Raw genomic sequence first — 27,857 nt, forward strand, 5'->3', positions numbered from 1 at the left:
GTGCACACTGCCGAGGGTATAAGGTACAATTCTTAAACCAAAAAGTGTGTGTGAAAGGGTTAGGCATAACATCCCTCACTCTGACCTACAAATTCACAATGCAGAGGTCATGCTGTCACCTGGAAACATGCCCTAGCACTGATTTTGATCCATGGGCTACAATGATCAAAAGAAAAGAGACCCTACCTTCACACTTTAATCCTTGTTTAACCAGTCCCCAGAGAAGACTACCACAGTGGTCACAAAACGTTGGACTCATGTAGTTATAGACTTTGAATCTGTGCGGCATATCAATGTGGAAGCGCTCCTTCTGAAACTGAAGGCATATTTACATTACAAAAAAGGAACACAAATATCTGGCATCTCTCTCTCTCTCTCTCATATATTAGCCAGTGCAAAATTATAGTTGTTCATGTGATAAGCCATAAACTCAAAATAATGCATTTATAAAGGGAAGATCTGAAAGCTATCCTTTCTTTGGTTAAATATCTGGCCTATAGGCTTGTGGCAAGCAACAATTTAAGAAAAACATACAGCCTTGAATCACTTAACCCCCTCCCCAACGAAAACCATTCCTATATAAGAAAGGTGTCAGTTTCTGTTTTATCTGTTTTATCTGGCATACCTGCCGCAAATAAAATTTATTTATTATTATATAAGAAAGGTCTTTTAAAACTCCAAGAAATGCAAAGTACAGAGAGCCACTACAAGAACAAAGTTTCCATAGTTAGCTGCATTTTTTTTTGCTTCTTTGTTGAAGTAATCACGCAAACCTTAGTTTATTTGAGGCATTGTTAGCCTGCGTTTCTCCTTGAAAGGTGGGTTACAATTTTATTTTAAAACTAAATCTCAGAATAAACCAGATAAGAATTCAAATCTGCAGATATAACATTTTTTAAAAGGTTCAAACAACTAGAGATCAATCATTTTACAATCTACTATGGCTGTTATCAAACTCGAGCAGAGGCAATGTATAAAATGTTAAGGATCAATTGGGAAGGAGTGTTGTTCACCACATGGAGCCTTAACAAAAGAAGAATTATTATCCAACAATTGTTGAAAACAGTCTGTCAGACAGCCTGTCCCCATCTCATCTCCTTCTCCCCATCTTCTAGGCCCTTGTTATGTGCTGCGCAGCTCCTTAGCCTTTGGAGCAAAAAACCTGAACAATCCCTGAAATTCTTACTAAACCTTTCCCCACTACATGTGAATGTAGGCAGGTCAGGAAGCAGATCTATGCTGGATTCATTTAGCTCTGTCAGGACAGGAATGTATCTGGATTGCATAGTTTCCTTGCTCTGAAGCTTCCTGAGCTTTCACAAGAAATAGGAAGCGTGCCACTCCATAGAGCCTTAAAAAAACAAAAACAGCTTTTATACAACTCTCTATGCACTTAAGAAACTGTATAATTTAGATTAAAAAGTTGTTCGATAAAAGATATTTGATGCAAAATTCTCCCTCAACCAGCATTTGGGTTTTGACAAGAAACTCAAAACTCATGCAACATGCTACCAATCCCTGTCTTCTTGCCCCTTGGTCCTTTCATACAACATAAATAAAAAATAAAGATGATCCAAAATACCTGGATTCTTAGAAATAATATTATTATTTATATGTGAACATTATTTGGTTTTGTCTTATTCAGTACATTTTTATCCTGCTCTTCCTCCTAGAAATACAAGGTGTATATTTTTCTCTCCTTCTCCATTTTGTCCTTAGAACAATGTTATAAATTAAATTAGGCTGAAATAGAATAACTGGTCTAAAGTCACCCAGGAGGCTTCATGGCAGAATGGGAATTTGAACAGGAGTCTGCCAGATCCTAGTCCAACACACTTGCTCTCAACTGGAGAGGATTTTTAAATTTAAACTGGGTTTGGATTTTTGACATACAAATATATAAAACTTTGGGCCACTTACCATTGTATCTCTGCTGTTTGCTGCAGTACCAGTACACCTCCCAATAATTTTATCAATGCATTTTTTGTGAATAGCAGCATTGCATTCTGCAGAAGAACAACAGAAAGAAACAACAATACAGCACTTAAGGTTTATTTGGAAGGGTGAAAGATATCAAACACATTTTGTTATCAGAAAATTGAAAACAGTCCCCACTTTTAAGTGGATATTGCAATTTCAAATACAACTTTTTTCTCATTTTCATTACAAATGTGTATTGTTTTTGCTTATTTCAAAGATATGAGTGCCTTAAAACCTTTTACTATAATTAGAGTAACCTTAAACTCGGATACATATCACAATATATGTTAATTTTAAGTGTCATAAGACCACTGGTTCTGTGTAACAGATCAATAAATTCTTAGGTAAAAAATAACACCTATAACAGGGGTGTCGAACTCAATTGTTACAAGGGCTGGATATGACATAAATGTCACTTGGTCGGGCCGGGCCATGCCTCGTTAGCCCAGATCAAGAGTGGGGTAGGTGGCTGCCTCGGCTGGCTTGTGGGCCAGATAACAGCTCTCAAGGGGCTGGATCCGGCCTTTGGGCCTGATGTTTGACACCCCTGACCTATAACTTACCCTGTAAACTCTTATTAGTTGCTGCTCTAATGATGTGGTTTAGAGCACATCAGCTAAAGTTGCTCATAGATATTACCGTCCAAGAATAAAAGGTGATAGAATCAACTTACGTCTACATTTGTATCCCTGCTTGTTGAGACCCCTGTAAGATAGGTAAGTGGAAAAGGTCACAAACAGAACATAAAACAAGATATTCAGAATTCAAGGAGAAACCAATTAATCAGCCAAGGATCTTATTTACAAAGCATTTATAATCCCAATATAGTATTTGTATCTTCCACCAGCTCTAACCATTTTGGTTGACATCAATAGGCACCTACAGAACACTGATTTTTCCAGTGTTTCTCTCCCCCTTTGCATTCCTTCTGACATGGAAAGATCATTCCTGGGGTTATGAGGTCTGCATGGAGGAACTGGTGGGCAGACTGGGAGAGGGCTGCAGTAAGCAGAAGGAAAGAGTGAAATCACTATCTTTTCCTTCTACTGTCAACTGTACTGCACCAATGCAAGATAGGAAGAGGGAGATTACACACCCTTTCCACTTTCCCACTACACTACCCCAACCCACATAGCTAATCTTCCACTTGGTCCCATGACCCCATGAATGATCTTTCAAGGATCTGGAAAGGGCTACAGAAGTAGAGTGGAATACTGGAAAATTCTGTATACTTTTCATGATGCATCATTAGATACAAGCCAAAAAGGAGTGGTAATCTCAAAGTTTGGAGACCATAGCCAGTAGATGATAGAGAACAAACTGCAGCTGATTCCAGATAAGAAGTGAAGCTGATGATGGATCCTGGATCTAGAGAAGGAATTAATGTCAGCAGCCTCAGAGCGCTCCTGCATCTGGAGCTATGGGCTGCATCACTTTTTATTACTTACATTCATCAACTATGCTCTTCCCTGAGACATGATCTGACTACAGTTATTCATGTATTTGTAGCCTAACGCTGGAGAATCTAGTCTATCAAGTTCTTTCCTGAAAACTGCTTGTAAGGTTTTGTTACAAGCCTGTCTCTTGAATGTAGCTGGAATTTGAAAACACATAAAACCAATTGTGCAGTATCTGCATCAACTAACAGTTAGCTCAAGGGCCTAATGAAGGATCTGATTTTGCACTTTACCCAAATTGCCTTTATCTAATTTACCTTAGAATGTCCCCCTCCCTTAGAGAGAGCTATAAATAGCCTCCAACAGGTTCTTTTAAAGATCTGCCATCAGATGCAACCTGGGGGATCCATGAATAGGACCTGCAGCTGCAATCTGTATGCTGTGATTGGTATCAGGACCACACACTGGGCAAGAATGTTATTGAATGCCTGCTCTAGAGTATCACATACAGCAGAATATGCTGTACCCTGCTCCCATCCAAACGGCTACACAAAAGGGCATAATTACTGATATGTTTCATAACACCCTTCCCTGACATCTAGACTGGTAAAAGGCGGTCATGGAATTTCACAGATTCAGAAATATGTTACAGCTGTTTTTTTTTAAATAAAAGACTCAACAACAGTAGTTTTCCTCACCAGACAAAGTCTTTACAGACAGAGCAAAATGTAGGCTGCCCAAAGAAGGTAGCAATAAATTCATGGTTTTTGATGTAGTGGATTTTGGCCTGTTTGATTGCTCCTCTTCTGTTTATTGTCACAGTTCCTTCATCTTCCCTCATTGACTGCTTGCAATCTAGCAGATAAAAAAAAATACAACAGAAGAGAAATTGTCAAAGTAACAGTTTCATATTACAGCATTTGTCATCCATATTGCTGATTCAAATCTTTAATAATAATTAAATTATCTTTAATAATAAAATATCATGTGTGCATGAAAAATCATATGCCTATACCCCTTTTGTCATCTTTTTTGGACTGTTTTACATCCGTGCAGTTCTCCAAGACTGGGACAGGCCCAGCAAAAATTGCAACTTCCATTTGACATCATCTGGTTGTTCCATGCCTGGCATCAGCGACAGCCTGGTCCTTTTAATAGTGGTTCCCACCTTGTCAAATGGAGACTCTGAGAAGGTGAGGGGCCCCTGTTACCACTAGACCCCTTTTAAGACACCACAGAACATAGGGCAAGGGCCATGAAAAGATACCTCCCCCCCTCACGCACACACCTCAGACACAGAGTTCAGATGCCAAAAGTCCAGGGAAGAAACAGCCTTGATCAGACTCAGTGTGTCAAGCAACTAAACTGCCAGATAAAACTGGTGGATATGCAAAGTGAGGTTTTCAGATACCCTTTCCAAGAGGGTTCATCCTGAAGCCAACATCCTGACAAGCTAACACCATTTCAGATTCTGGCTTTATGAAGTATGGCCAGTGTTTGTAACAAAATACAAATACAAAATACAGAATACTTAAAGGGGTTTTTAAAACAATGACTCACATATCAAAGGGAGAAATCGAGACTCCTTCCTGATTTAATTATATGGGCAAAATGCTTCTTCTGTACCTTAACCATTGTGTTTGGATTATCTCCTGTCAGTTAGCTATTGCCCCCAAACAAACACTAGCAAGGATAATAATTTTCTCTGAAGCTCAAGACTAGCAGATAATATTTATTTAATCTGACTCCAGAAACACTGGATTCCCCGAAAACGGGGAGAATCTAGGTATAAAAGGATTGGGACTGGAGCCATGCAACATTTTCTCTTCCAGACTGATCTCTATTCTCCATTCTAGCACAGGAACAATAGGATTAGGTGAAGTGTGATTAAATATCTCTCTCTCTGTCCCTATCTTCCTCTTCCCACTTCTCTACCATCACATCTAGCCCAAGAGTCTTCTACTTTTTTTTTTTGCCGTCAAGTCACATCTGACTTATGGCGACCCCTGGTGGGGTTTTCAAGCCAAGAGACATTCAGAGGTGGTTTGATATGGCCTGCCTCCATGTCATAACCCTGGTATTCCTTGGATGTCTCCCATCCAAATACTTGCCAGGGTCAACCCTGCTCTGATGAGATCAGGCTAGGCCTCTGCAAATAACATCCCACACCATCATCCTGCTCCAGTTCCCTCCTTTCTCTCCTTCTATCTCAACACCAGAGCTCCACATCTCTCCCCCTCTACAGGCATTTCTGTGACTCAGCAAGTTCCCCTCACTCTCACATCCATAAGCCCCCTGGATTCACTCCCAGGCATTTTCTAGCCCCCATCAACTGCCGGCTATGTCAGCCTCGTAACTCAGCAGCTCCTTTCTCTTGTCCCTATCAGGGCACACACACACCTCTTCCTTGGTTGGGTCCCCCCAAAAGGAATTAGAGGAAGGTAGAGCAGTGCTGTAAAATAAGGGAATAATCACACCAAGATTGAGATTGTCATTCTTGCATTTATGAAATGGCATTGATTAACAGGGCTTTATTTTTCATCTACAATCTATCCACTTTCTTTCTTTCTAACTCCTTTGGGGAATGAGGGGAAGATCAAGCCGGTATACACACAAGCCTAAAACAATCCCTAGAACTGTTGGGAGTGCATCCTTGTGGGGATGCCTGCATGACTTTTTCGGGTTTTGAGTGAGAGGCACTATCTTTAGATATCTTCAGGTCGTACTATAAGAGTGTTTTCTTTGATGGGACTTTTAATGAGGTTTAAGCTTCAGGCATATTCTTGGGAAGAAGGATTATTGCATTGTGTAAGGTTTTATTTTGTAATTATAACCTGCCTTGAACTGCAAGGGGAAAAGGGAGGGAGTAATAAACATTTTGATAGAACTCACTGATAACATGAAAATCTGGGACACACATACTGCTGCAAATTCAGCATGAGGAAAAAGTTTTGATACACACAGTATTATTTAACATACACACACAGGTGGGGACCTGCAAGGAGTTGTGGGAGGCATCTCATTTTTTCCTCCACCAGTATTTCATCTTTCCCTTGCCTGAATGCACCCACAGCCTCTCCCCTTTACCTGCTTCTTCCTCTTCTTCCTACTCAACCAGCCAACCTACAACCTGCAAGAACTTGTGAGGGGCACTTCACTGTCCACAGTATTCCCTCTCCCCACACTATTTAGGGTAGCCAATTCCAGGTTGGGAAATGCCTGGAGATTTGGGGATGGAGCCTGGGGAAGAAGAAGAGTTGGTTTTTATATGCCGACTTTCTCTACCACAAGGAAGAATCAAACTGGCTTGCAATCACCTTCCCTTCCCCTTCCCACAACAGACACCCTGTGAGGTAGGTGGGGCTGAGAGAGCTCTAAGAGAGCTGTAACTAGCCCAAAGTCACCCGGCTGGCTTCATGTGTAGGAGTGGGGAAACCAACCTGGTTCACCAGATTAGCCTCCGCCGCTCATGTGGAGGAGTGGGGAATCAAACCCAGTTCTCCAGATTAGAGTCCACCACTCCAAACCACCGCTCTTAACCATTCGATTCAATTGGAAGTTATACCAGGTGGATGGGGAAGATTTGCATGTACTCTGTAAACTGAGGATAGCAATTAAGCTTAATTTTAAACAAATACTTGTATTGGAAGACTTATGACAGGATGAGCGAGGAAAACAGAACTAAACAGCCAAACAAGACATGGTTGTATTGGCTTCCCTCTTCTCCTGTATTATATCCTAGCACTCTCCCTCCTCTTCTCCACTTGCTTCACATTCCCATACACACTACATTTCTTTAGTTCAGCTCCTTACTAATTTGATGTCCTTGTGTAATGGGTCCTCTGAGAAATGGGGGGGGGAGAATGAATAACATTGGGTTGTGCTTCAAAAGAAAAGGGGAATCCCCTTCCCTTTAAGCTTTTCATTTTCTCTTGTTGATTGTGTGAATGGAAATAACGGCAGTTTGTCTGGCCTTACATTAAATGAGCAATAATACTTCCCAACTCTTCCCCTCACTCCTTAGCTCTGTGCCAAAAATGTTCTCAACAAAAAGTACAACAGAACATCTGGTTTTTGGAGCAAGATAAAGATCAGCCCGTTCACAGAGTGGAAAGTTAATCTAATGTTTGTCTGTAAACTGAAATTAAGGCTGCGATGGTGAGAAACACATGTTCTTCTGAAATCTATAAGAGATGTATTTTGGATCAGGATGACAGATAAAGCCATTAATTTCTATATTACAAGGAGCAGCACACATCATCAGGGTAATGACGGTACAAACAACTTCACAGAGGCCAATATGCAGTATCGATAAAATGGGGAACTGGCAAAGAGGTACCCAAGGAGCCTCTATAACAAAGAAAGGAGCAGTTCCTGGTGCTGTGTCTCCACACGGAATCTCTTTGAGAAAGGTGGAGTCTCAATGAAGTGATCACATGAAGATTTTTCACGTAGTTCTCAGCATTTGAATCTAAAAGTTCCACCCAATTATACAATGTAAGTGAATTATATTTGCTCTTTAAAATAATTTTAAATGTAAAAATTACACAGTATTGCAAAATAAGTTGTCAGAATTATAAAGGAAGTAATGATTCCAATTATGAAGAAAGCATTGAAACAAGTGTCAGAAAACAGCTGCAGTATTGCAACAGTTACTGCATACAGACTAATGAAATTCAAGAGTGGTAAAAATGGATTCCAACTGTATTTTCCACCCAATAATTCACAGGAGTATCTTTTAATTCTACAGTTAATGAGACACCTCATCTTAAGAAAAAGACACACTGATAGAGCACATGCTTTGCATGTAGAAGGACAGAGGTTCAATCTGCAGAACCTCCAGTTAAAGGGTTTCAGGTAGCTGCTGTGGTGAAAGTCCTTTCTCTGCCTGAGGCCCCGGAGAGTCACTTCCAGTCAGAGAAGGCAGTACTGAGATAGATGGAGCAGTGGGCTGACTTGGCAGAAGACAAGCAAAAGTTTCAACAGCAACTATTTATTAACAACACGAATGATCACTCCCTATTTCAAGAAAGCAGGTGTGTCTCTAATTGGTGATGTGTGTGACAAAATAAGTCCACATAAAATGCAGGTATGGGTTCCTACATATAAGGGGGACCTTCAAGGTATGTAGAAAGTTATTTTTTAAAGAAAAAGACTCTTAAAACCTGAAATGGTAGCAAGAAACATTTATACGCTGCCTTGAAACGTCAGCTCAGTCAGCTGAGGCTGGGAGTTACTGATAAGAAGCTTAGTGCTTGCTTTCCTTGGGCTTGGTATTTAAGAGGGAAGTGGCATTCAGCTTTCTCACAGTATTCTCTGTATTCAGCTTTCTCACAAGAATGCCCCTTTGCAATTTAAAGGATCACAAGGAAGAAATTGTTCTTAGACAACATGTGCCCAATTTCTCAACTAGGAAACCTGCTGCACCCTCCCTCCGCCCCCCGCCCGTTTTTTCAACAGCTGGCTTGAAAGCCCTGTGACCACAGCCAGTTCCATGGAAACTGCACTGGAAAGCAAATTTATCTAGTGGATCTGTGGGCCTTTGGGCAGGAATCAATTAATGTCCAGGACAAGTGATATGTGCAGCATTATTCCATGTGCACATCTCTTTTGTTGGATCAGTGTGAACAAGCCTGGTTGAGGTGCAAAAGTGTCAAAGGAGAATCCCCCCCTTTTGTCCTGCCCCCTCCATGTAATTTCTTTGTGAGTCCTACAAAGAAGTGAAACAATAGTGGTAGGACAACTTTACAAAAAAGTGGAACTTTTCTTTGCAACATTTTGCGACTCACGTTTTTCATAGCGCCCAAGAGTGCACGAGTGACTAACATTGATATATTTCCTTTACAGATGTTTGTAGCCCATGAAAAGACCACCAAGTCTCACACAAACTTCTCACTGTTGAAGTGAGTGGGAGTAATGAAAGACTCGTGGGCAAGGGGGACATCAGATTAGAGCAAGACAAATTGTCAGTTAATACTATTAGAGCAATTATTTTCTGCCAGCTCCATTTAAAGATGCTGTGTTTATTAATTTAGCATGCACATCTATACATCACTTAGCACGAGACACCAAGTTTTCAGACATCCCTTTAAAATAAATTGTGCACCCACTAAACATTGTTCATAAAATAGAATAAAAAAAAAATCCCAGTCAGATAACTGCTTTCCCCATCCTCACAAAAAATCAATGTCCTGATTTCATAAGAATTTGTACCCTACTGAAACAACTAATTTTTCAAATAAGAGAGTCACAAACCCCTTCTTCTTGAAGCGGAAATCAGCAGCATGATAATTCAACGTTCAGATGAGAGAAAACTATTCCAGCTGCCTCCCAAGCTGCTCAATGCAGAAATGGAGACACTCCGTGCTAAAGTAAACCATCTACCGAGTGCTACGTTCTGTGACTGGATAAGGTCAATAATTTCATTTAAATAAACAAAGGCATCTGTACTAGATCTGCTTTCCATAAGCATAATTTTAATAACAAAAGGTAAAATCTGTTTTGGGGGCTTCCAATTCTAACATGCACTAACAGCGACAAACAGTACCTTAATTCTTCTCTTCACTATCAAAAATGAAGAAGAGCCCTTTCTCTTTGTTTTAAAAATATCACAAGGTGTAAAGAAATTTTAGGGCAGGTCACTTTAGTCTTTTTTATGGCTGAAGCCACAAGATTCAGCTGTATAAAGAGTGGTGGCAATGGATTTGCACTGGATATAGTACCAGGCAAGAGGCTGTATTCCAACACTGACAAGAAGTTGATGACTAATCCTGTATCAGAGATCCTGTATTAGAGATGTCATGGAGCATCTCTTTGTTAGAATTCTACGGATAGTGTTAGATTATCTCTTTAGTGGACATTGACAGAACTCTTGGAGCTGTGAAGGCCATCAAATTGGATCCCTGAGTCTTGACGCTAGCAAAAGCATGCTGGGAAAAAGCAGTTTTACCCTTGCAGAAAATTGGCAATTTATTTGGATGAATAATTTTTTGTGTGACCTCATAAGGAGACTGTAATGAATCTAGAGTTGAAAAAGTTATCCTTGTCCAAAAATAATCCAGTCAACTATTGATCTGTTTCTAATTTCAATTTTTGCAGGTAAAATGCCTGAGTGAGTGGTGGCAACTTTCACTGTACGTGGACGACATATCTTCCCTTGACCAATTTCAGGCCTGGTTTGGGGACAGAAAATGCATTGATCACTACGATGGATGAACTCCTTTTTACACTTGGATAAGGGTAACATGTGCCTTTTGATCTTACTGAATCTTTCAGCAAACTTGAATACTATAGACCACTCCAAATTATTAGATCTTTTGGAAAACAGGGCAGAGATTCATAGGAACATAAGAAAAGCCATGCTGGATCAGACCAAGGCCCATCAAGCCCAGCAGTCTGTTCACCCAGTGGCCAACCAGGTGCCTCTAGGAAGCCCACAAATAAGACAACTGCAGCAGCACCATCCTGCCTGTGTTCCACAGCACCTAATACATTCGGAATGCTCCTCTGATCATGGAGAATAGGTATGCATCATAACTAGTATCCATTTTACTAGTAGCCATGAACAGCCCTCTCCTCCATGAACATGTCCACTACCTTCTTAAAGCCTTCAAAGTTGGCAGTCATCACCACATCCTGGGGCAGGGAGTTCCACAACTTAACTATGTGTTGTGTGAAGAAATACTTCTTTTTATCTGTTTTGAATCTGTCCTACTTCAGTAGATGAACCCATGTTCTAGTATTATGTCTACTCTCTCCATACCATGCATTTTATTTTATAGACCTCTATCACGTCTCTCCTTAACCACCTTCTTTCCAAGCTAAACAGCCCTAAGCGTTTTAACCACTCCTCATAGGGCAGTTGCTCTAGTCCCCTGATCATTTGGTCGCTCTTTTCTGCACCTTCTTAAGCTCTGTAATATCCCTTTTAAGGTTTGGTGACCAGAACTGTACACAGTATTCCAAGTGTGGTTTCAGCACAGATTTGTATAAGGACAGTATGATAGCAGCAGTTTTATTCTCTGTTCCTTGTCTAATTATGGCCAGCATGGAATTTGCCTTTTTCACAGCAGCCGCACACTAGGTTGACATCTTCATCGAGCGATCCAATACCACCACAAGATCTCTTTCTTGGTCTGTCGCTGCCAGCACAGAGCCCATCAGTATATATGTGAAGCTGGGATTTTTTGTCCCATATGCATCACTTTACACTTGCTCACATTGAATCTCATTTGCCATTTTAATGCCCATTCTTCCAGTTTGAAGAGATCCTTTTGGAGCCTTGGGGAGTGTCAGAATTTCCATAAGAAATTCTTTGAGATCTGACCTATGGACAGGGTTCAGTATTGTTATCTATGCTTCTAAACATATATGTATCACCATTAAGTGTCACTGTCCAGAATGTTGATGTTGAGTGTCATCAATATGCTGTTGATGCCCAGCTCTATTTTTTTAAAATAATTGTCCAGAAGTGGCTGCCTCTGTATTGAACTGCTGTCTGGAAGCTGCAGTCAAGAGAATGGAAAGGAACAAGCTAAAATTAACGCAGACAACAAGGCAGAAGGTTGATAAAGACAAGACCTTAGAGGGATGAGAGCTGCTGACCTTCACTGGCACAAGGCTGTCTTTTTGAAAATCACATGAAGATTCTTGGGTTATTTTTGGACCCAGCCTTCTTGTTAGAGAAATGGGTTGGTCTTGTTGCTAAGGGTGCCCTTCTACAAATTCCACCTAGCTTGTAAATTTGCACTATGCTGCTCAGCCATGCTGATCCATAGTACCATAACTAGAAGGTTGGATTATCATAATGCACTTAGCTTGAGGCTGCCCTTATAGGCAATTTAGAAAGTATGATTAGTGTAAAATACAGTGGACCATATGTTCAATGGGGTAAGCCGATACAAACATGTAGCACCTGTTTTGGACCATGTGCCTATTTGTTTCCAGGCTCAGGTTAGGTTGCCTTACAGATATCTGTCTCTTCCTATATAAACCCATGCACCCATGCACTACTGCACTCACAGATCAATGTCTTCTTAAATGTACCACCTCCGATGGTTGCTCAGTCTGCCTCTGCATAGGCATTTTCAATTATTTTTCCTACACTTTGGTCTAACCAAAAAGGTAAGAAGGGCATAAACCTTTTAGACACAAATGTAAATCTGACCAGAGGAAAGGAGAATGATGTAAGCCACTTTAAGTCCCCAATGGGTAGAAAGGCAGGGTATAAATGTAGTAAATAGATACATAAAATTTTTCAGAGGGCTTGTCATTGATTTAATGATTTTTTTTTCATTTACTGAAAATACAGTTGATGAACTTGGGACTTTTTGCACCTTGTTGTTAATGAAAGAATTGTAGTTTTTGAGTATTGTTCTGTTTTAAGTTGTTGTTGGATGCCTACTTGGCCTATTATTGTTAGCCATCTTGGGCACTACTTGTGAAAAGTCAGTGTTAAATATTTTAAGGAACAAGCAAATAAAGATTGGGGTGCAAGCTGGGAATCATAACCTAAGCCCACAGAGCAGAGATTTTCACCTGAGGGAAACAGGAGTTTTGTTTCTGCTAATATTTTAGTATGAATTAGTGAACACAAGAATTCTTTTGACTGATGTTTTTGGTTCAAAAGTAACTTTTAGAACTCATTAGACAATCTTGTAAAGAAAATTACCCTACCATCCCCAAGTACTATTTGAGAAACTACTATTTGAGAAAATATTGTTGAAGGCTTTCACGGTCAGAGTTCATTGGTTCTTGTAGGTTATCCGGACTGTGTAACCGTGGTCTTGGTATTTTCTTTCCTGATGTTTCACCAGCAGCTGTGGCCGGCATCTTCAGAGGAGTAACACTGAGTTACTCCTCTGAAGATGCCTGCCACAGCTGCTGGCGAAACGTCAGGAAAGAAAATACCAAGACCACGGTTACACAGCCCGGATAACCTACTATTTGAGAAACTATCAACAATATTTTTCTTATTCCAATATTTTCCAATGTATTTCAATATATTCCAGTATTTTTTCTTATTCCAATATTTTTCTTATTCCAACTTTTGATACTTCACTGAAATCACTGAAGTTGATTTTTCATCGGACGAAAAGCAGTAAACTACTATATACACAAATGAGTCTGCTTCAGGAATAAAGGCACTTTAAATTTCTATCTTTTTCAAACATCGAGATTGTGCTATCATGCATGCATCAATAATTAAAGTACCTTGTAAGGCAGTAAAAACAGTACATTGTTGGCATTTGTTAATTTTGATACAAAGCAAGGTCATAGTGGTTCAGTTTTAATTATTTATACTCTACCCTGCAGCAAGTGAGGATGTCTAGTAACAGATGGTAAATTGTTGTGAGATGAGAAAATATCACTGAATAAGCAAGTGTCTTATTGTCCATTTCTATTCTACCAACCCTGCAATTTTTATAATGAAATACACATGCCAAGTTCCTGCCAAATTAAACTCACACGCACATGATAATTCATCATGAAGAACTGTTCTGTGTCCTGCAATTCGTCATAAAGATTTTATCATTTTCACTTTTTGCCTAATGCCTATCATGCAGCAATACTAAGATAGCACAGGGGGGGAAATGAGAAGGACAACAGCTCAATAGCAGAGACACATACTTTGCATACAGACAATCCCAGGCTCATTTCCTGGCAACTCCAACAGTAGAGTTTGAAAAGGATTTTGCCTGGGACTTGGGAGCACAACTGCCAGAGATGACAGCAATTCTGGATAAGATGAGCCAACAGCTTGACTTAATACGGCTTTATGTGTTCATATTGTGTAGCAATCTTTTGTTTTGAACCAGTGTCATGTGATGATAAGCATTCAAATGCTGGCTCTGATCCAAACCATGAATGTGATTGGATCACCCATGCATGATGACTTGATCATTCACTTCAAAGGCAAGCCCACAGTCAGATGTGTCCACATCTGACTGTGCCACAACCACTGAAGAAAAGGAAAAACTCTTTTGCATCAAGGAGCATATAAGGATCCCTAAAGCAGATCAATTATGGATTGAAATTTCATACCGTAGAAAACTGAGATACAAATGATGGCATATTATCAATTCAATTTATATATCAAGAACACACATGAAGGTGCCTTATGGTGAGTCAGACCATTGGTCTATCAAGGGCAATACTATCTACCCTGACAGACAACAGTTCTCTGGAGTCCTAGGAAGAGGTTTAGCTGGAGGTGCCAGGAAGTGAACCTGGGACCTGCAGGAAAGCAGCTGATCTACCACTGAGCAATGGCCCCTCCTCAGTATTCCCCAATTTTTCTACTCTCTTTTTTGGTTTCTTAATTTTTTCTCATCCATCTGAAAAAACTGAGAAGACATGGGTATAAGAGGCATCATGCTGGAATTGTCATTCTTCAAAATTTAGAGGAACATGAGGATGCACCAAGTTCTCAATGCACAGGGAAAAAAGTGTAAACAATATGATGAGCACATTTTTAAAGATATGAACTGGTGTGTTTACCAATTACATAGAGCTCAAATAATTCTGAGTGGTGACTTATTCCACCCCCCCCCCAATTTACATTGTTGTGGATTTAGGTTATAGTAAATACCAGATGGTATGTTTTCCCCCATCTACTGTACAGTCATTTAAGACAAGTTTTCTTGATGATACTGATAGTGCAGTAAATATTAATGTGTGTGTGTGTAAAGTGCCGTCAAGTCGCAGCCGACTTATGGCAACCCCTTTTTGGGGTTTTCATGGCAAGAGACTAACAGAGGTGGTTTGCCAGTGCCTTCCTCTGCACAGCAACCCTGGTATTCCTTGGTGGTCTCCCATCCAAATACTAACCAGGGCTGACCCTGCTTAGCTTCTGAGATCTGACGAGATCAGGCTAGCCTGGGCCATCCAGGCCAGGTCAAAAAATAATACAATACTACTAATAACACACTGTCTACCATTCCTGTTTGTACTAGCTGAACAAGTCTTACATCTGGTTTCACTCAAGGCTATAGTTTTCACATATCCAAAGACTAGATATGATTGCTAATATTTCACTGAATAAAAACTGCACTGTTCCACACAATACTCCAACTGTTACATTCAGGCCGTATTAATGCACATGTAGTCAATCCTCGGCATGTACATTGCTCAGAGCATGGGAGCAGCTATGCTTCCTTCTTTAAGTCAAGCATAAAGATTCTCTGTTGCATATGTAAAGAATTTCCTGACTCAAGATTTGGACTAGGCCTACACATGTTTAACTAAAAAACTCAACAAATCTCCTTACCTGCATCTTCTAGAAAGTACTGCACAGACATCAATACTTTCCCTTGTGGTTGTAAATCAAGCTAAGAAGAAAGAAATCAAAGAATTACATCCCTGTTACATTAAAACCTTCCCATTATCTCGATGGAATTCAAATGTCTCACATGGCTGATTAGAGGAACAAGTCATAGGAAGCAGCAGCAGCTTTCCTTCTCTGTTCCATTTATCAGTGGCTACTGTATTGACATTTTGCTTTTCTAACTCAACAGTGTCTGGATGTGGCACTACATTTTATGGGTGCATGTGGCTGGACTGTTCAGCTACATGGCCCTTTATAGCTTTTTTGAATTATCTAAATTCCACTGGTTCAATTTTTTGCCAGAATCAATATTTCTAAATTCACAGAATATGATTTCATATCACCAACAACAAATTATAAATACTCTTTTGCAAAAGCTTTTTTTTAAATCCAAAACAAAGGACTGTCAACAGTGCAGGCCTATGTTAAGTTTCCACTCATAACATACAATTTAGCTTACCTGATGTCATGGCATGTTACTGAAAGCCAATGGTTGGAGTGGGAAAATGCACACCAGTAATGATGTTAAGATCTGAGCCATGTGTTATGGACAGCAGAAGGCAGAACTAGACATGGACCTGCTACTTTCAGAAGCCTTGTTTCTGCAAATACATAGCTCTATCCCAAGGATGGGAAGAACTAAGGCCTACTTACTTGGCCTGTAAGTAATCACTTACTAATAGATGCAAGAGTGACATGTACTCCTCTTTACCTCCCTTGCCTTGCCTTTCCCATCCCAAGGACAGAATTACACATCATTAAACAAGAAGTTGCTGCTGAAAGAAAGGTCCTGAGAAACCTGCCTTAAACACAGGTAAAATTCATGCAGACTCATTTCAAAACACTCAAGAGAAACTCATAGAAAGCAGCAGTATTCACTGAACTAGACCCCTGCAGGTATCTGCTGTGGACCTCTGAGGTTCAAATGATACATTCCTACAATGAGAACTCCCAACATGTAATATCGGCCTAAAAAGTAACTGTGAAGAGGCCTGATCTAAATTGAGACTAAGGTGCTAGGAAGAGGATGTTTAACTCACTTCTACATTCATGAACCATTTCCCTAATCAACAGTGGCTTTTAATGGTGTTTTATATCTTGTGTGTGTGTGTGTGTGGGTGAAACAGGCACAAGATAAGACCAGCCCAATTTATTACTTATCAAGATCTTTTAAAGTGGGAAGGAGTACACTGCTCACTTAAAGAACATGAAGAAGTTAAAGACAATCTAACTTGGTTCCAATATTATCAAATAAAATCGGTTTTTCTTCAAGATCAAAAAGTGGGATTTTCAAAAAATAAATCGACCTTTCAAAAATTTATATTGGATACAAATGAACACTTAGTATCGAAAATCTACAAGTTATTGTTGGAACTTTATTGTGAGCAAGAAAGAATTAAACCCACTATGATTAATTGGGCACAAATGTTGGGTCACGATATACAACTTCATAAATGGGAAAGACTTTGGTCTCGAGATATGAAATCCATATTCTCTCAATCATTAAGAGAAAATATTTACAAAATGATGTACTGTTGGTATCTGACACCGAAAAAACTGGCAAAGACTTACAAAACAATGTCCCCACAATGTTGGAAGTGTAAAAACAAAATTGGTTCATTTCATCACATGTGGTGGACTTGTGAAAAAGCTAAAAAATTCTGGGACATAATATATAATGAAATGAGGCTGATTTTACAGAATAATATCCCAAAGATACCTGAAATGATGCTATTAAGTATGATACCGGACACTATAATTACCGAAAGATCATTTTTGATGTATGCCACTACTGCAGCAAGATTGACATATGCAGCTAAATGGAAACTGACTGAAATACCAGATAAAAAAGACTGGATACAGAAAATGATGGACCTGATGGAAATGGCAAAACTTACACCTTTAATGAATCGAAAAGATAATATGCAATTTTCGGAAGAATGGGGGGCATGGAAAACTTATTGTGAAACTGAATTTCAAATGGGGTCGTTTAGAGGGTATTCATTAAACTAATCCTTTTATACATATAAGTAAAAATAGCTTTTTATCATATGTTAAATTTATAATAAGGGCAAAATGTTATGTTATAATTGGTTTATTAAGTAATTAATATATTAGTGAATGCAATGATATGTAAGATTAGTAACCATTTACAAAAGAGAAATAATTTTATTTCTAGATGGAAGGAGGTGGAGGGAGGTCAAAAGCAATTTAAATTTAATGTTATAATATATCAACAAAGTTTTGTTTTTCTGTTATTGTAATTTTGATGACAATGGACTTTTAAACTTGTTGAACAGTCAAGTTAAGATTTTGGAGAAAATAATTTTTTTTAATTTTTTTTTAATGGTGTTTTATATCTGGTGTGTGTGTGTGTGGGGGGGAACAGGCACAAGATGAGTACCTGTATTTTTTCCCAACCGAGGCTTAAAGAAGCTGGGCGGGGTATTTGCAATTGGGAACTCCCCCTTCCCAGCACTATAGTCACATAGGAGATCAGGAGAATCGTCACTCGATGGAAATACCAATCATGGAACTTCATGATTCAAACATTTTTATAGTTTGGCCCTCATATGTGATATGTACAACTGATTACCAGGTCACTGAAAATAATTATGGACTATACTGTGTCAACACCTGGATCACTGCTATCCAAGACTATGGATTGGCTTTGCCAGTAAATAAGGACTGACACTTCACAAGCTCTATAAGCAGTGTTTGTTTTTTCTTTTCCATAAAAACTGTTTAGAGGCACAACCACACCTGTTAAAGCAGGTTACTTCTTCCTTTCTCTTCTGTGTAAAATGGAAGAAATAACAGTTCAGAACAGTCATCAAACTAAGGCTCATCATTACACTTACCCAAAATTCTGCCTTCCCGTTGCCTTTCTTACATCTTTCAGCCAAAACAGACACACCTACAGTCACTTCAGATAATGGCTCTTCAGCAGCCTTCATAAGAACAATTTGAATAACACGTCCCTCGTAGATATGGGCATCAAAAGAACATTTCCATTCTGGGTACATAGTAGGTTTCTTCTGAATTAAGGTTTTCCCCCTCTCTGGAAATGTCACAAAAATATACTTGTTAAAAATTAGCATGATAGTATTATAGGTAATGGAACATTTGTATAGAATCAAAGGCAGGAGATAATCTCAGCAATTATGAGATAATGAGGCACAGAGGAAATTTTGAAATATTTGTATTATTTATAGCAGTGGTAACTCCCACAGCTGCCATGGTGAAAGGAAGGGTATATTTTTTGTAATAAATAGAAAAGAAAGTTTATGCAACACTACATCATTCCAAAGTCAGTTGTACCATACAGGGACTTTGGGAATTAGTACCTTTTCCAGTGGGCCAAGACTGTTGTCTCTGTAAATACTAAAGTATGTACAATTATGTCCTTAGGAAGATGATCCTGCTGCTCTTTTGTGAAGAGCAAGTATCTGTGCTTTAAGTATATTCTGTTTAGTGATGTCACTAATTCATTTTGTTTCTTGCACTATCCCCCCTCTGCCTTTTCTACTTCCTCTCAACACTGTATTATAGCATTATAGCAGAGCACATTCAACAAGTGTGCTTTAAGGAGCCAGCTTCTTGGCAATTTTTCTTTCAATATATATTTTCAACATTTGTATCTCTGGCTAGGAGCTGAGCATCCCAGCTTTCTATCCTGGACTATCTACTTAACAGAATGTTTGGGGGGAATGGGAGCAATTCATAGTTCTTATTAAGATTCTAGTCAATACAGAAGACTGCCACAGGAGTGGGAAACAGGGAAGTCCCACTACACAGTATGAGGACAGATGGAAATACACCTATAATTTAATGATAACCGTAATTTTCAGAGGTGCAAAAGTATTTTGTATATGGGAAGAATGCACACGCTTAATTTAGCTTAGTCTTATATTATTACCATCCAACTGAACAGCAATATCACCAAAGTATCCACAATGGGAGTAACTGGGTTGTTAATATCCAAACAACTTTTTGAGGTGGGAGTTTAGAGTCAAGTTCATGTTGATTCAGCAGCTGTTTGCTTGATGCACACTTCTTACTATGATGAGGTGTCTAAACAGCAGTGAAGAACGGTACCTTAGTATTCCTTTATTAGGCAAGATCTGCCAAAGCCAACTTTATAAATGATACATTTGACATGCTGGCTTAATTTAGCTTGCCAAATAACTTCAGATGTTCACAAACAGCCACCTGAGGATGTTCTGCATTGTGCAGGCTTCTGCTTTATCTCCTCAACTTTAGTCAAAAAGTTTTACCTGGATTCAGAGCCCCCCCTTTATTTTGAAAAAAGCTGTTCAGCACAGATTATAACCAGATCTCTGCTCTGGGTATGCGTGTGTGTTAAGTCACTTCCGACTTATGGCGACCTTACAAATTAATGACCTCCAAAATGTCCTATCATTAATAGCCTTGCTCAAGTCTTGCAAACTTGTGGCTTCCTTTATTAACTCAATCCATCTCATGTTGGGTCTTCCTCTTATCCTGCCGCTTTCAACTTTTCCTAGCCTTACCATCTTTTCCAGTGAGTCTTGTCTTTTCATAATGTTACCAAAGTATAATAGCCTCAGTTTGGTCAGCTTTGTCTTCTTTGGTGGACCATGGTATCCATAAAAGTCACCTTCAACCTTCCTCTAACATCACATTTCATATAAATCAACTTTCTTCCTGTCAGCTTTCCTAACTGTCCAATTTTCACATCCATACATAGTAATGGGAAATATTATAGTATTAATTAACTTGATCTTGGTTGCCAGCAAATTATCCTTACACTTAAGGATCTTTTCTAGCTCCCTCATGGCTGCCCTTCCCAGTCTCAATCTCCTTCTGATTTCTTGGTTGCAGTCTCCCTTTTGGTTGATGATTCAGCCAAGGAACAGAATTTTTTTAACGATTTCCATTTCTTCATCATTAAGCCTAAAGTTGAGTAATTCCTCAAAATCCTGCTTTAGCACTTTCTGCTTTTACTTTCATCAGGCATCGTTCAAGTCTTCACAATTTTCTGCCAGTAATGTGGTGTGATCTGCATATGTCAAATTGTTAATGTTCCTTCTACCAACCTTCACTCCACCTTCATCTAAATCTAATCTAGGTTTCCTTATGATATGTTGTGCACATATATTGAACAGATAGGGAGATAGAATACATCCTTGTCTAACACCTTTGCTAAAACCATTCTGTTTCTCCATATTTTGTCCTAACAGTAACCTCTTATCCAGAATATAGGTTGCACATCAAAACAGATGTTGTGGCACACCTATTTCTTTTAAAACCAACCACAGCTTTTCATGATCCACAAAGTCAAAAGCTTTGCTGTAATCTATGAAACACAAGCTGATTTTCTTCTGATATTCTTTTGCATGCTCCAGTAACCAACGTAAATTTGCAATATGATCTCCAGTGCCTCTTCTTTTTCTGAATCCAGCTTGAATATCTGGCATTTCTCGTTCCATATATGGTAACAGTCTTTGTTGCAAGATTTTAAGCATGACTTTTTGATGCATAAGCATCAAAGCCGGTTGATTATCAAACGTTAACTATAAAGAAATACTTGACCAATACGTTACAATATTTGACTGCTCAATTGACCAAACCTTTCTTGACTAATCAAGTAGTCAACCCTTGCTACTACTTTGTGTCACACTGAGTTAAAAAAAAACCCTGGCACATAGTGCAAAATTAAACAAGAAACTGAATACTGCAAAACCTTAATTCACACTTATTTGGGAGTATGACTCATTCAGTTCCATAAGACTTAATTCAAAGTAAATGAACACAGGATCAAGAGGTTCATCCTCCAGTCTTCCAAAACATCTGTGAAGCACCCCAGTCTATAAATAAAGCCAGTAAGTCTTCTTACCTGTAGTCAAGGCCTCTTTCATTTTTATTGCACAGAATGGCTGTAGTTGTTCTCCATGGTTCTGCACAGGCCCTAGTTCAAACGAGTTGAACGATATTCGTAAGAAGGGAGCCATAGTTCACAGCACAGTTGTGGACCTACACAGGGAAGAAAATACGAAAAAATAAAGTTAAACCTAAAATGAAAATTGGCCTGGCTCAAAAAATAAAGAAGAACTCAATAAATACTACTTAAAAATAACACATGCCATATGTCGAGACACTTCTACTGCAGGGGTATCCAATCTTGTTGAACCTTGTAGGCACTTCTAGAATTTTAAGGAAGGGTAGCAGGTGAATCAAAAATGACTGTCTTGGGGGGCAGGGTTGGTTCTTTGCTTTAAGGAAGAGACACTGTCTAGTTTCAGTTTCCAAGGAAGGGGGAGGGTTTGGTCTCTGGCCACCAAAGGGAGAGGTTGCAAAGCCAGAATACATAAGAAAGACTGTGTCTACAGTTAAGCCAAGAGTACACAGCTGTGATGTACCTAGCTGAGATGAGCTCAGCATTTAAGTCTATCAGCCGGTAAGGAGTGACCTGAAGCTCCCATTGTTTTCTGTTGCATTCAATACGCTGTGGATTTCATCTGCAAGACTCATGAAGTAGAGCCAGGAAACTCACTAGTGGGCCCCATGGCACCTATAGGTGCCACATTGGGAATCAGTCATCAACTCTGTGGGCACATCACATTTGTAGAAAAAAGGTTAGGTACATTTTTCCCCTTGCAGCATAACCATAAAAAGCTCTACTTCAGACTGAAAGTAGTTCTAGTGCACACAGGTGAATTATTTTTATAAGACACCTAGTTTCAAAAGATATCAGTATCACCAAATATTCTCCTTTCAGTCAATACGGTTACATTCATTTGTACTGTTTGATACAATGGCCCACTTTCTACACCTTAATTGGGTGAACCATCAATAAGACATTTAGTTACATTTCCCAGTCTATTTTACAACACAGCTCAGTTCATAATTCTCAGTAACGGCATTGCAAGTGAAATCAGACACAAAACCCGTGGTTAAATTCAACCCAGTTATTACTTCCTGTTTTGTTAGCTGATTAGCAATATCATACAGCAACACAACATAGCTGCAAATCCGTAACTGAAACTAGTAAAATAAGGAAATAGCTCACAAAAGTGAAAATGGAGAAAAATGGATGCAAATAGATACAAGATTGGAAACATGGATGCAAATACTGAAAAGAATACAATATCAACCAAAACTTAATTCAGGAAATGAAAGTCCTGATTCTGAATTACATTACAACAGAATCTACCTTGGCAATTCGCAAGACAGATGTTACTGCTCTTTACCTTTGGTGATGTAGATTTGATTCCAAATTACAAAAAATATTTTGCAAAATTACATGTCCATTTCTATCCAATAGGGTTATAGTTTCTTTGGAAGAGGAGAACAGAAATAGCCAAATAATTTAGCAGATTTACAGTGCCATCTCATCTGCACTTAACTGGGAGTAAACATTACTGAACATAGGGAGTCTTATTTCTGAGCGAACAAGTTAGCTAGGGGTCAACCTCCACTAGTAAATTGAGAGCAGATGGAATAGCACTCAGAGAGGATTGTGAAACACAACAAAAGCAGTATAAATACTTGTATTGTGCTTGCTCAAACAACTGTGGACCTAATAAATGCTAGGTCCTAAACTAAATGTAAATAATGCCACATACATTTTTTAAGAATTTTTATTTTCATCCTATTCAACAACAGGGGCCAAAACCAACAGAGCACAAATTTACAGCCAGAGGATATAGTGATGACCACAGACACAAGACTGCTTTTTAAAGGGGGTTAGACAGATTCATGGAGGATAGTTCTACCAGTGGCTACTAGTTATGATGACCAAAGTGAACCTCCACATTTAGAGGCAGTAAACCTCTGAATACCAGTGCCAGGAGGCAATATCAGGGGAAGGCCTCAGCTTCTGTGTCTTGTTATTCACCCTCCAGAGGAACTGGCAGGCCACAATGTGAGACAGGATGCTGGACTGGCTGGACCACTGGTCTTATCCTGCAGGGCTTCTGTTCTTATGAGACCTTGTGCCTTGGGAAATGCTTCAGAACATTAACTTATTGTGATAAGAGTGTGTTAAAAGTATGTAATACGAAAAAAGCAAGCCATATACTAAAACTCTTAAGACAGAAGCCTTCAGCTTTCCCAAACATAACACAATGTTTTCTTTAGTATTTACAAAGAACAATTGCATTCCAGAACAGCTGAAAACACATGAAGTTCCCTTATACCAAGTAAGCCTGCTTGTCTATCAAGATCTGCCTTGTCTACTCCAGAGTCTCAGGTGCTACTTGATCCTTTTGGTGATTGAACCTAGGATCTTCTGCATGCAAGGCAGAAGTTCTATCACTGAGCTGCAGCTCAATTGAAGTAACTCATGAATTCCTGAACAGAATGAACAACTTCTTCACTGACTCTTAATAATTAAGATGTTCCTTATCAGCCACTCAAAGCATGATTTCTATTCCCCTGTGATTGACAACGGTCTGGAACTTCGAAGAGAAAGATTTCAAAAGGTGAAGATCATGTAAAAGAATCTTACTCTGCATTTCCAAAAAACAAGGTCTTAACACTTGTCAGGCAAATCTCATGTTTGTTTTGGCAAAATGCTTACTTTAAGGCCTGACTAAAACCTCAAACAACTCTGGCTTTAAATATGTTTAAATATTTATTTCTACTTTACACTCTGAATATCTTGTGGCACCTTAAAAACTAACATTTTATTCTAGTAAAATCTTTCATGGCCCATGTATAAGCATATTTGAAAACTTGTGCTGGAATAAAACGTAGTTAGTCTTTAAGGTGTTGAAAGCCCTACATAACACAAACCCTCTGAGCTAGATTGATCTGTAACGTGAAAAGTATTATAACCTCCTTATGTTCTAAAGACTCTGGCTCAATTTCAACATGATGCGAAAACCTTCACTGTGTGGTTTTGTACAAGCTTAGGGGTGTGTGTGTGTGTGTGTGTGTGATATGTACTACCAAGTCACTTCCAACTTATGGTGACCCTATGAATTAATGATCTCCAAAACGTCTTATCACTGACGGCTTTGCTCAGGTCTTCCAAGCTGAATGCCATGGCTTCCTTTATTGAGTCAACCCATCTCATGTTAGATGGTCTTCTTTTCCTTTCATTATTGCCTTTTCCAGTGGGTCTTGTCTTCTCACTAAACTGAGGCTGATCTGAATTTTGCTTCAACTCGTGTGAGACAGCTACATCAGCACACCAGCACAGTAACTGCAAAGGCTAGTTATCTCTGGTTGCGTAATAAGCCACTTTGAACTGGTTACAGCACAGTTTAAATAAGACCATGCCTATGAATCCACGCCAAGACACAGAGGAAAGTTCTGTTACATCACTAGTCTCATATTTAAATATAGACATTAGATGTTAACATGCGATCAACAAATTGGGCATCAGAAGTGAAGAGGCTTCTTTGGGTATTTACCATACCAAATGAAAAGGACTGTGCCAAAGATGCTACAAAATACTCTTTAATATCAATTTCAGTGGGGTTTACTTTACAGAAAACACAAGAGTTTAACAGCATCTTAAACACTAACAAATGTTTGTAATGTAAATTTTCAAGTGCTATATGGCTTTTTCTTAGATACGTGAAGTATATTCTCAGCTAGTAGCAAGTATAACTGCCCTATACAGAGTAGCCCAGTATTGTCTACTCTGACAGTGGCTCCCCTGGACCTCAACATTAACTAATAACATTCTTTCCTGCTGTCTAATCCTTTTAATCACAGAGATTAAAATTTGTGCATTCAAGATAGATATTCTACATCTGATCCAGGAGCCACCCGATTCTTAAAAACATGCATCCAAAAAAGGAAAGTTTCCCCCCTTTCCCTCTCTCTCTGCATAAAAATCTTTCTGAGAATTCATTGCATGTATCTGATGACCCCAATAAAAGCTTATGCCACAATACATTTGTAAATTGTTAATGGTTTCCTCCCTGCTCTTTAATAGGGATAAAAGTAAAGGTCCCCTATGCAAGCACCAGGTCATTCTTGACCCATGGGGTGACGTCACATCCTGATATTTTCTAGGCAGACTTTGTTTGCGGGGTGGTTTGCCAGTGCCTTCCCCAGTCATCTTCCCTTTACCCCCAGCAAGCTGGGTACTCATTTTACCGACCTCGGAAGGATGGAAGGCTGAGTCAACCTTGAGCCGGCTACCTGAAACCAACTTCTGTCGGGATCGAACTCAGGTCGTGAGCAAAGCTTTGGACTGCAGTACTGCAGCTTACCACTCTGCGCCACGGGGCTCCTTAATAGGGATATCACTTGTTAAATTGATGTTCATATAAAATTAAATCATAATTAAAGCCCACAGGTGGAGGGCAGGAGGAAGCTGTGCTAGCATAGGCAGGAGGTGCTTAACGGAATACATGATCTCATGTCCCGTTCCTGATATCTTAATCATGGTTAATAGACGGACAATGGCTGACTTCACATGTCCAATTTAACCACACATAATGAATGTCTGCACAAATCCAGAGCTCATGTGAACACCTGGCTCTTCTCTTCTCATCTCCTTCTCATGCAGAACATGATGACAGAATCATGGTTCAAGGCTACTTTCATTATCTATAATAAATAAAGATGTGCAGCTTAAATGGAGCTAGTTTCCCCCCACCCACTAACTGGGACCCTAAACTAAGGTTAAACTCTGGTCATGTCATCATTGCACTCTGCATTGAATTATGCAATTTGAACAAGTTGTAACTGTGAAAATACACAAGCAATTGTATATTGTATAGTACATACTCTGTTCTGCTAGAATAAAAGAAAAAAGGACAAGATGCTATAAAAAGCACTAAAGCTTCACTCCATTGAAATTCTGTTCCACATATCTCTGCTATTGCTTAAGGAATACTATAATGGACATAACCAATGCTCTATTTAAAAAGGATCAACACACGAACACACGAAGCTGCCTTATACTGAATCAGACCTTTGGGCCACCAAAGTCAGTATTGTCTACTCAGATCGGAGCTGAGATCCAGGGTCTCAGGTAGAGGTCTTTCACATCACCTACTGGCCTAGTACTTTTAACTGGAGATGCCGGGGATTGAACCTGGGACCTTCTGCATGCCAAGCAGATGCTCTACCACTGAGGCACAGCCCCTCAAAAACGAAGATATTCTCAGGATACTTCACTTAGAGCTAGGAATGGCTCAAGCCAAGAGCTCTGCTCCCAGGTTGCCCTGATAAGGTCCAAGCTGGGTTCCAGAAGCACCCCTCAGTAGTCCACTCTGGAAGCAGGGAGTGGCACAGGTGGACAGGGCACTACCTCCTGAGCTGCCTCTGCAGATTCCAGTGTGGGCTCAAGAGGCATCACCTGTCCTGGGCTCATGATGCAGTGTCACAAATGGAGAGCATCTCTTCCCATGTTGAAACTGCAGAATCCAGAAAAGGCCCTAGAGCCATCACCTCTGCAGCTTGCCCTGAACGTGGGTCACAGTTTGGTTGGACAATGAACTGGCTCAGCTCAGTGCCTACCATCAACCTCTGTATTTGTGTGATATAGTTGCAGTTGGCGGTGTGTCAATATTTCTGAGAGTTGTATTGGCCAATCCAAAGCATTGAGAAACTTGAGGTATGGTAGATTTTTTTTGTTAAATATATTCACTTACTCTGCTTTGCATGTACAGTATTTGGGGATACATAGTTTTTCTAATGTATTATTTCATGTGCAAACAATCACATTCATGCAGGCACAAATTCCACAGCAGTGAACAGTATGAATCTCAGGAACAGTATGTCACATCACTTGCTTTCAGCATTACAGTAATAGGTCATGACAGGATTAACTCCTTTCATTTAGGGATCCATATTAAATCTACATCATATTAACATGACATCAAGAATTTTAAAAGCAGCCATTACTACAAGATTTGCTTTTTCAAATGTGTGTCAGTTTTTGTTTTAATAAAGGGACACACTGCCTGCATTCAGACATTCACCAGACATTCATCGCTGGCACAAGCCTGGCTGGTTGATGCTCATGTGCTCCTCCCCTGGGACAAATCCTGCAACTGAAAGCTTCCTAGTGATGACCAACTGAAGGCATTTGGTTTGTATCCTCCTCACAAACTTGGATTCTAAACTGGGATTAAGCCAAAATAGAACTCTTCTATAATAAGTCAAAATAGTACTCTTCTCACATACTTTCACCTGTGCCAAGACAA

The 27,857-nt window shown here is 39.4% G+C and overlaps 1 protein-coding gene across 1 annotated transcript in view; it reads right to left on the reverse strand.

Moving 5' to 3' along the window:
• The window catches only part of PRKCD (protein kinase C delta), a 40,711-nt gene extending 18,996 nt beyond the window's left edge, over positions 1 to 21,715 (reverse strand). The window contains exons 1-7 of the mRNA XM_056851773.1: positions 21,581 to 21,715; positions 18,564 to 18,763; positions 15,646 to 15,706; positions 4,076 to 4,232; positions 2,654 to 2,685; positions 1,921 to 2,006; positions 187 to 316 (exon numbers count right to left, since the gene is read on the reverse strand). Of these exons, the coding sequence (XP_056707751.1) occupies positions 187 to 316; positions 1,921 to 2,006; positions 2,654 to 2,685; positions 4,076 to 4,232; positions 15,646 to 15,706; positions 18,564 to 18,763; positions 21,581 to 21,695 (781 nt within the window). The 5' untranslated portion in view covers positions 21,696 to 21,715. The remainder of the gene's footprint in view (positions 1 to 186; positions 317 to 1,920; positions 2,007 to 2,653; positions 2,686 to 4,075; positions 4,233 to 15,645; positions 15,707 to 18,563; positions 18,764 to 21,580) is intronic.
• Positions 21,716 to 27,857: the final 6,142 nt, after the last annotated feature.

Source organism: Euleptes europaea, chromosome 1 (assembly GCF_029931775.1).
Source record: "Euleptes europaea isolate rEulEur1 chromosome 1, rEulEur1.hap1, whole genome shotgun sequence".
Taxonomy (NCBI): Eukaryota; Metazoa; Chordata; class Lepidosauria; order Squamata; family Sphaerodactylidae; genus Euleptes; species Euleptes europaea.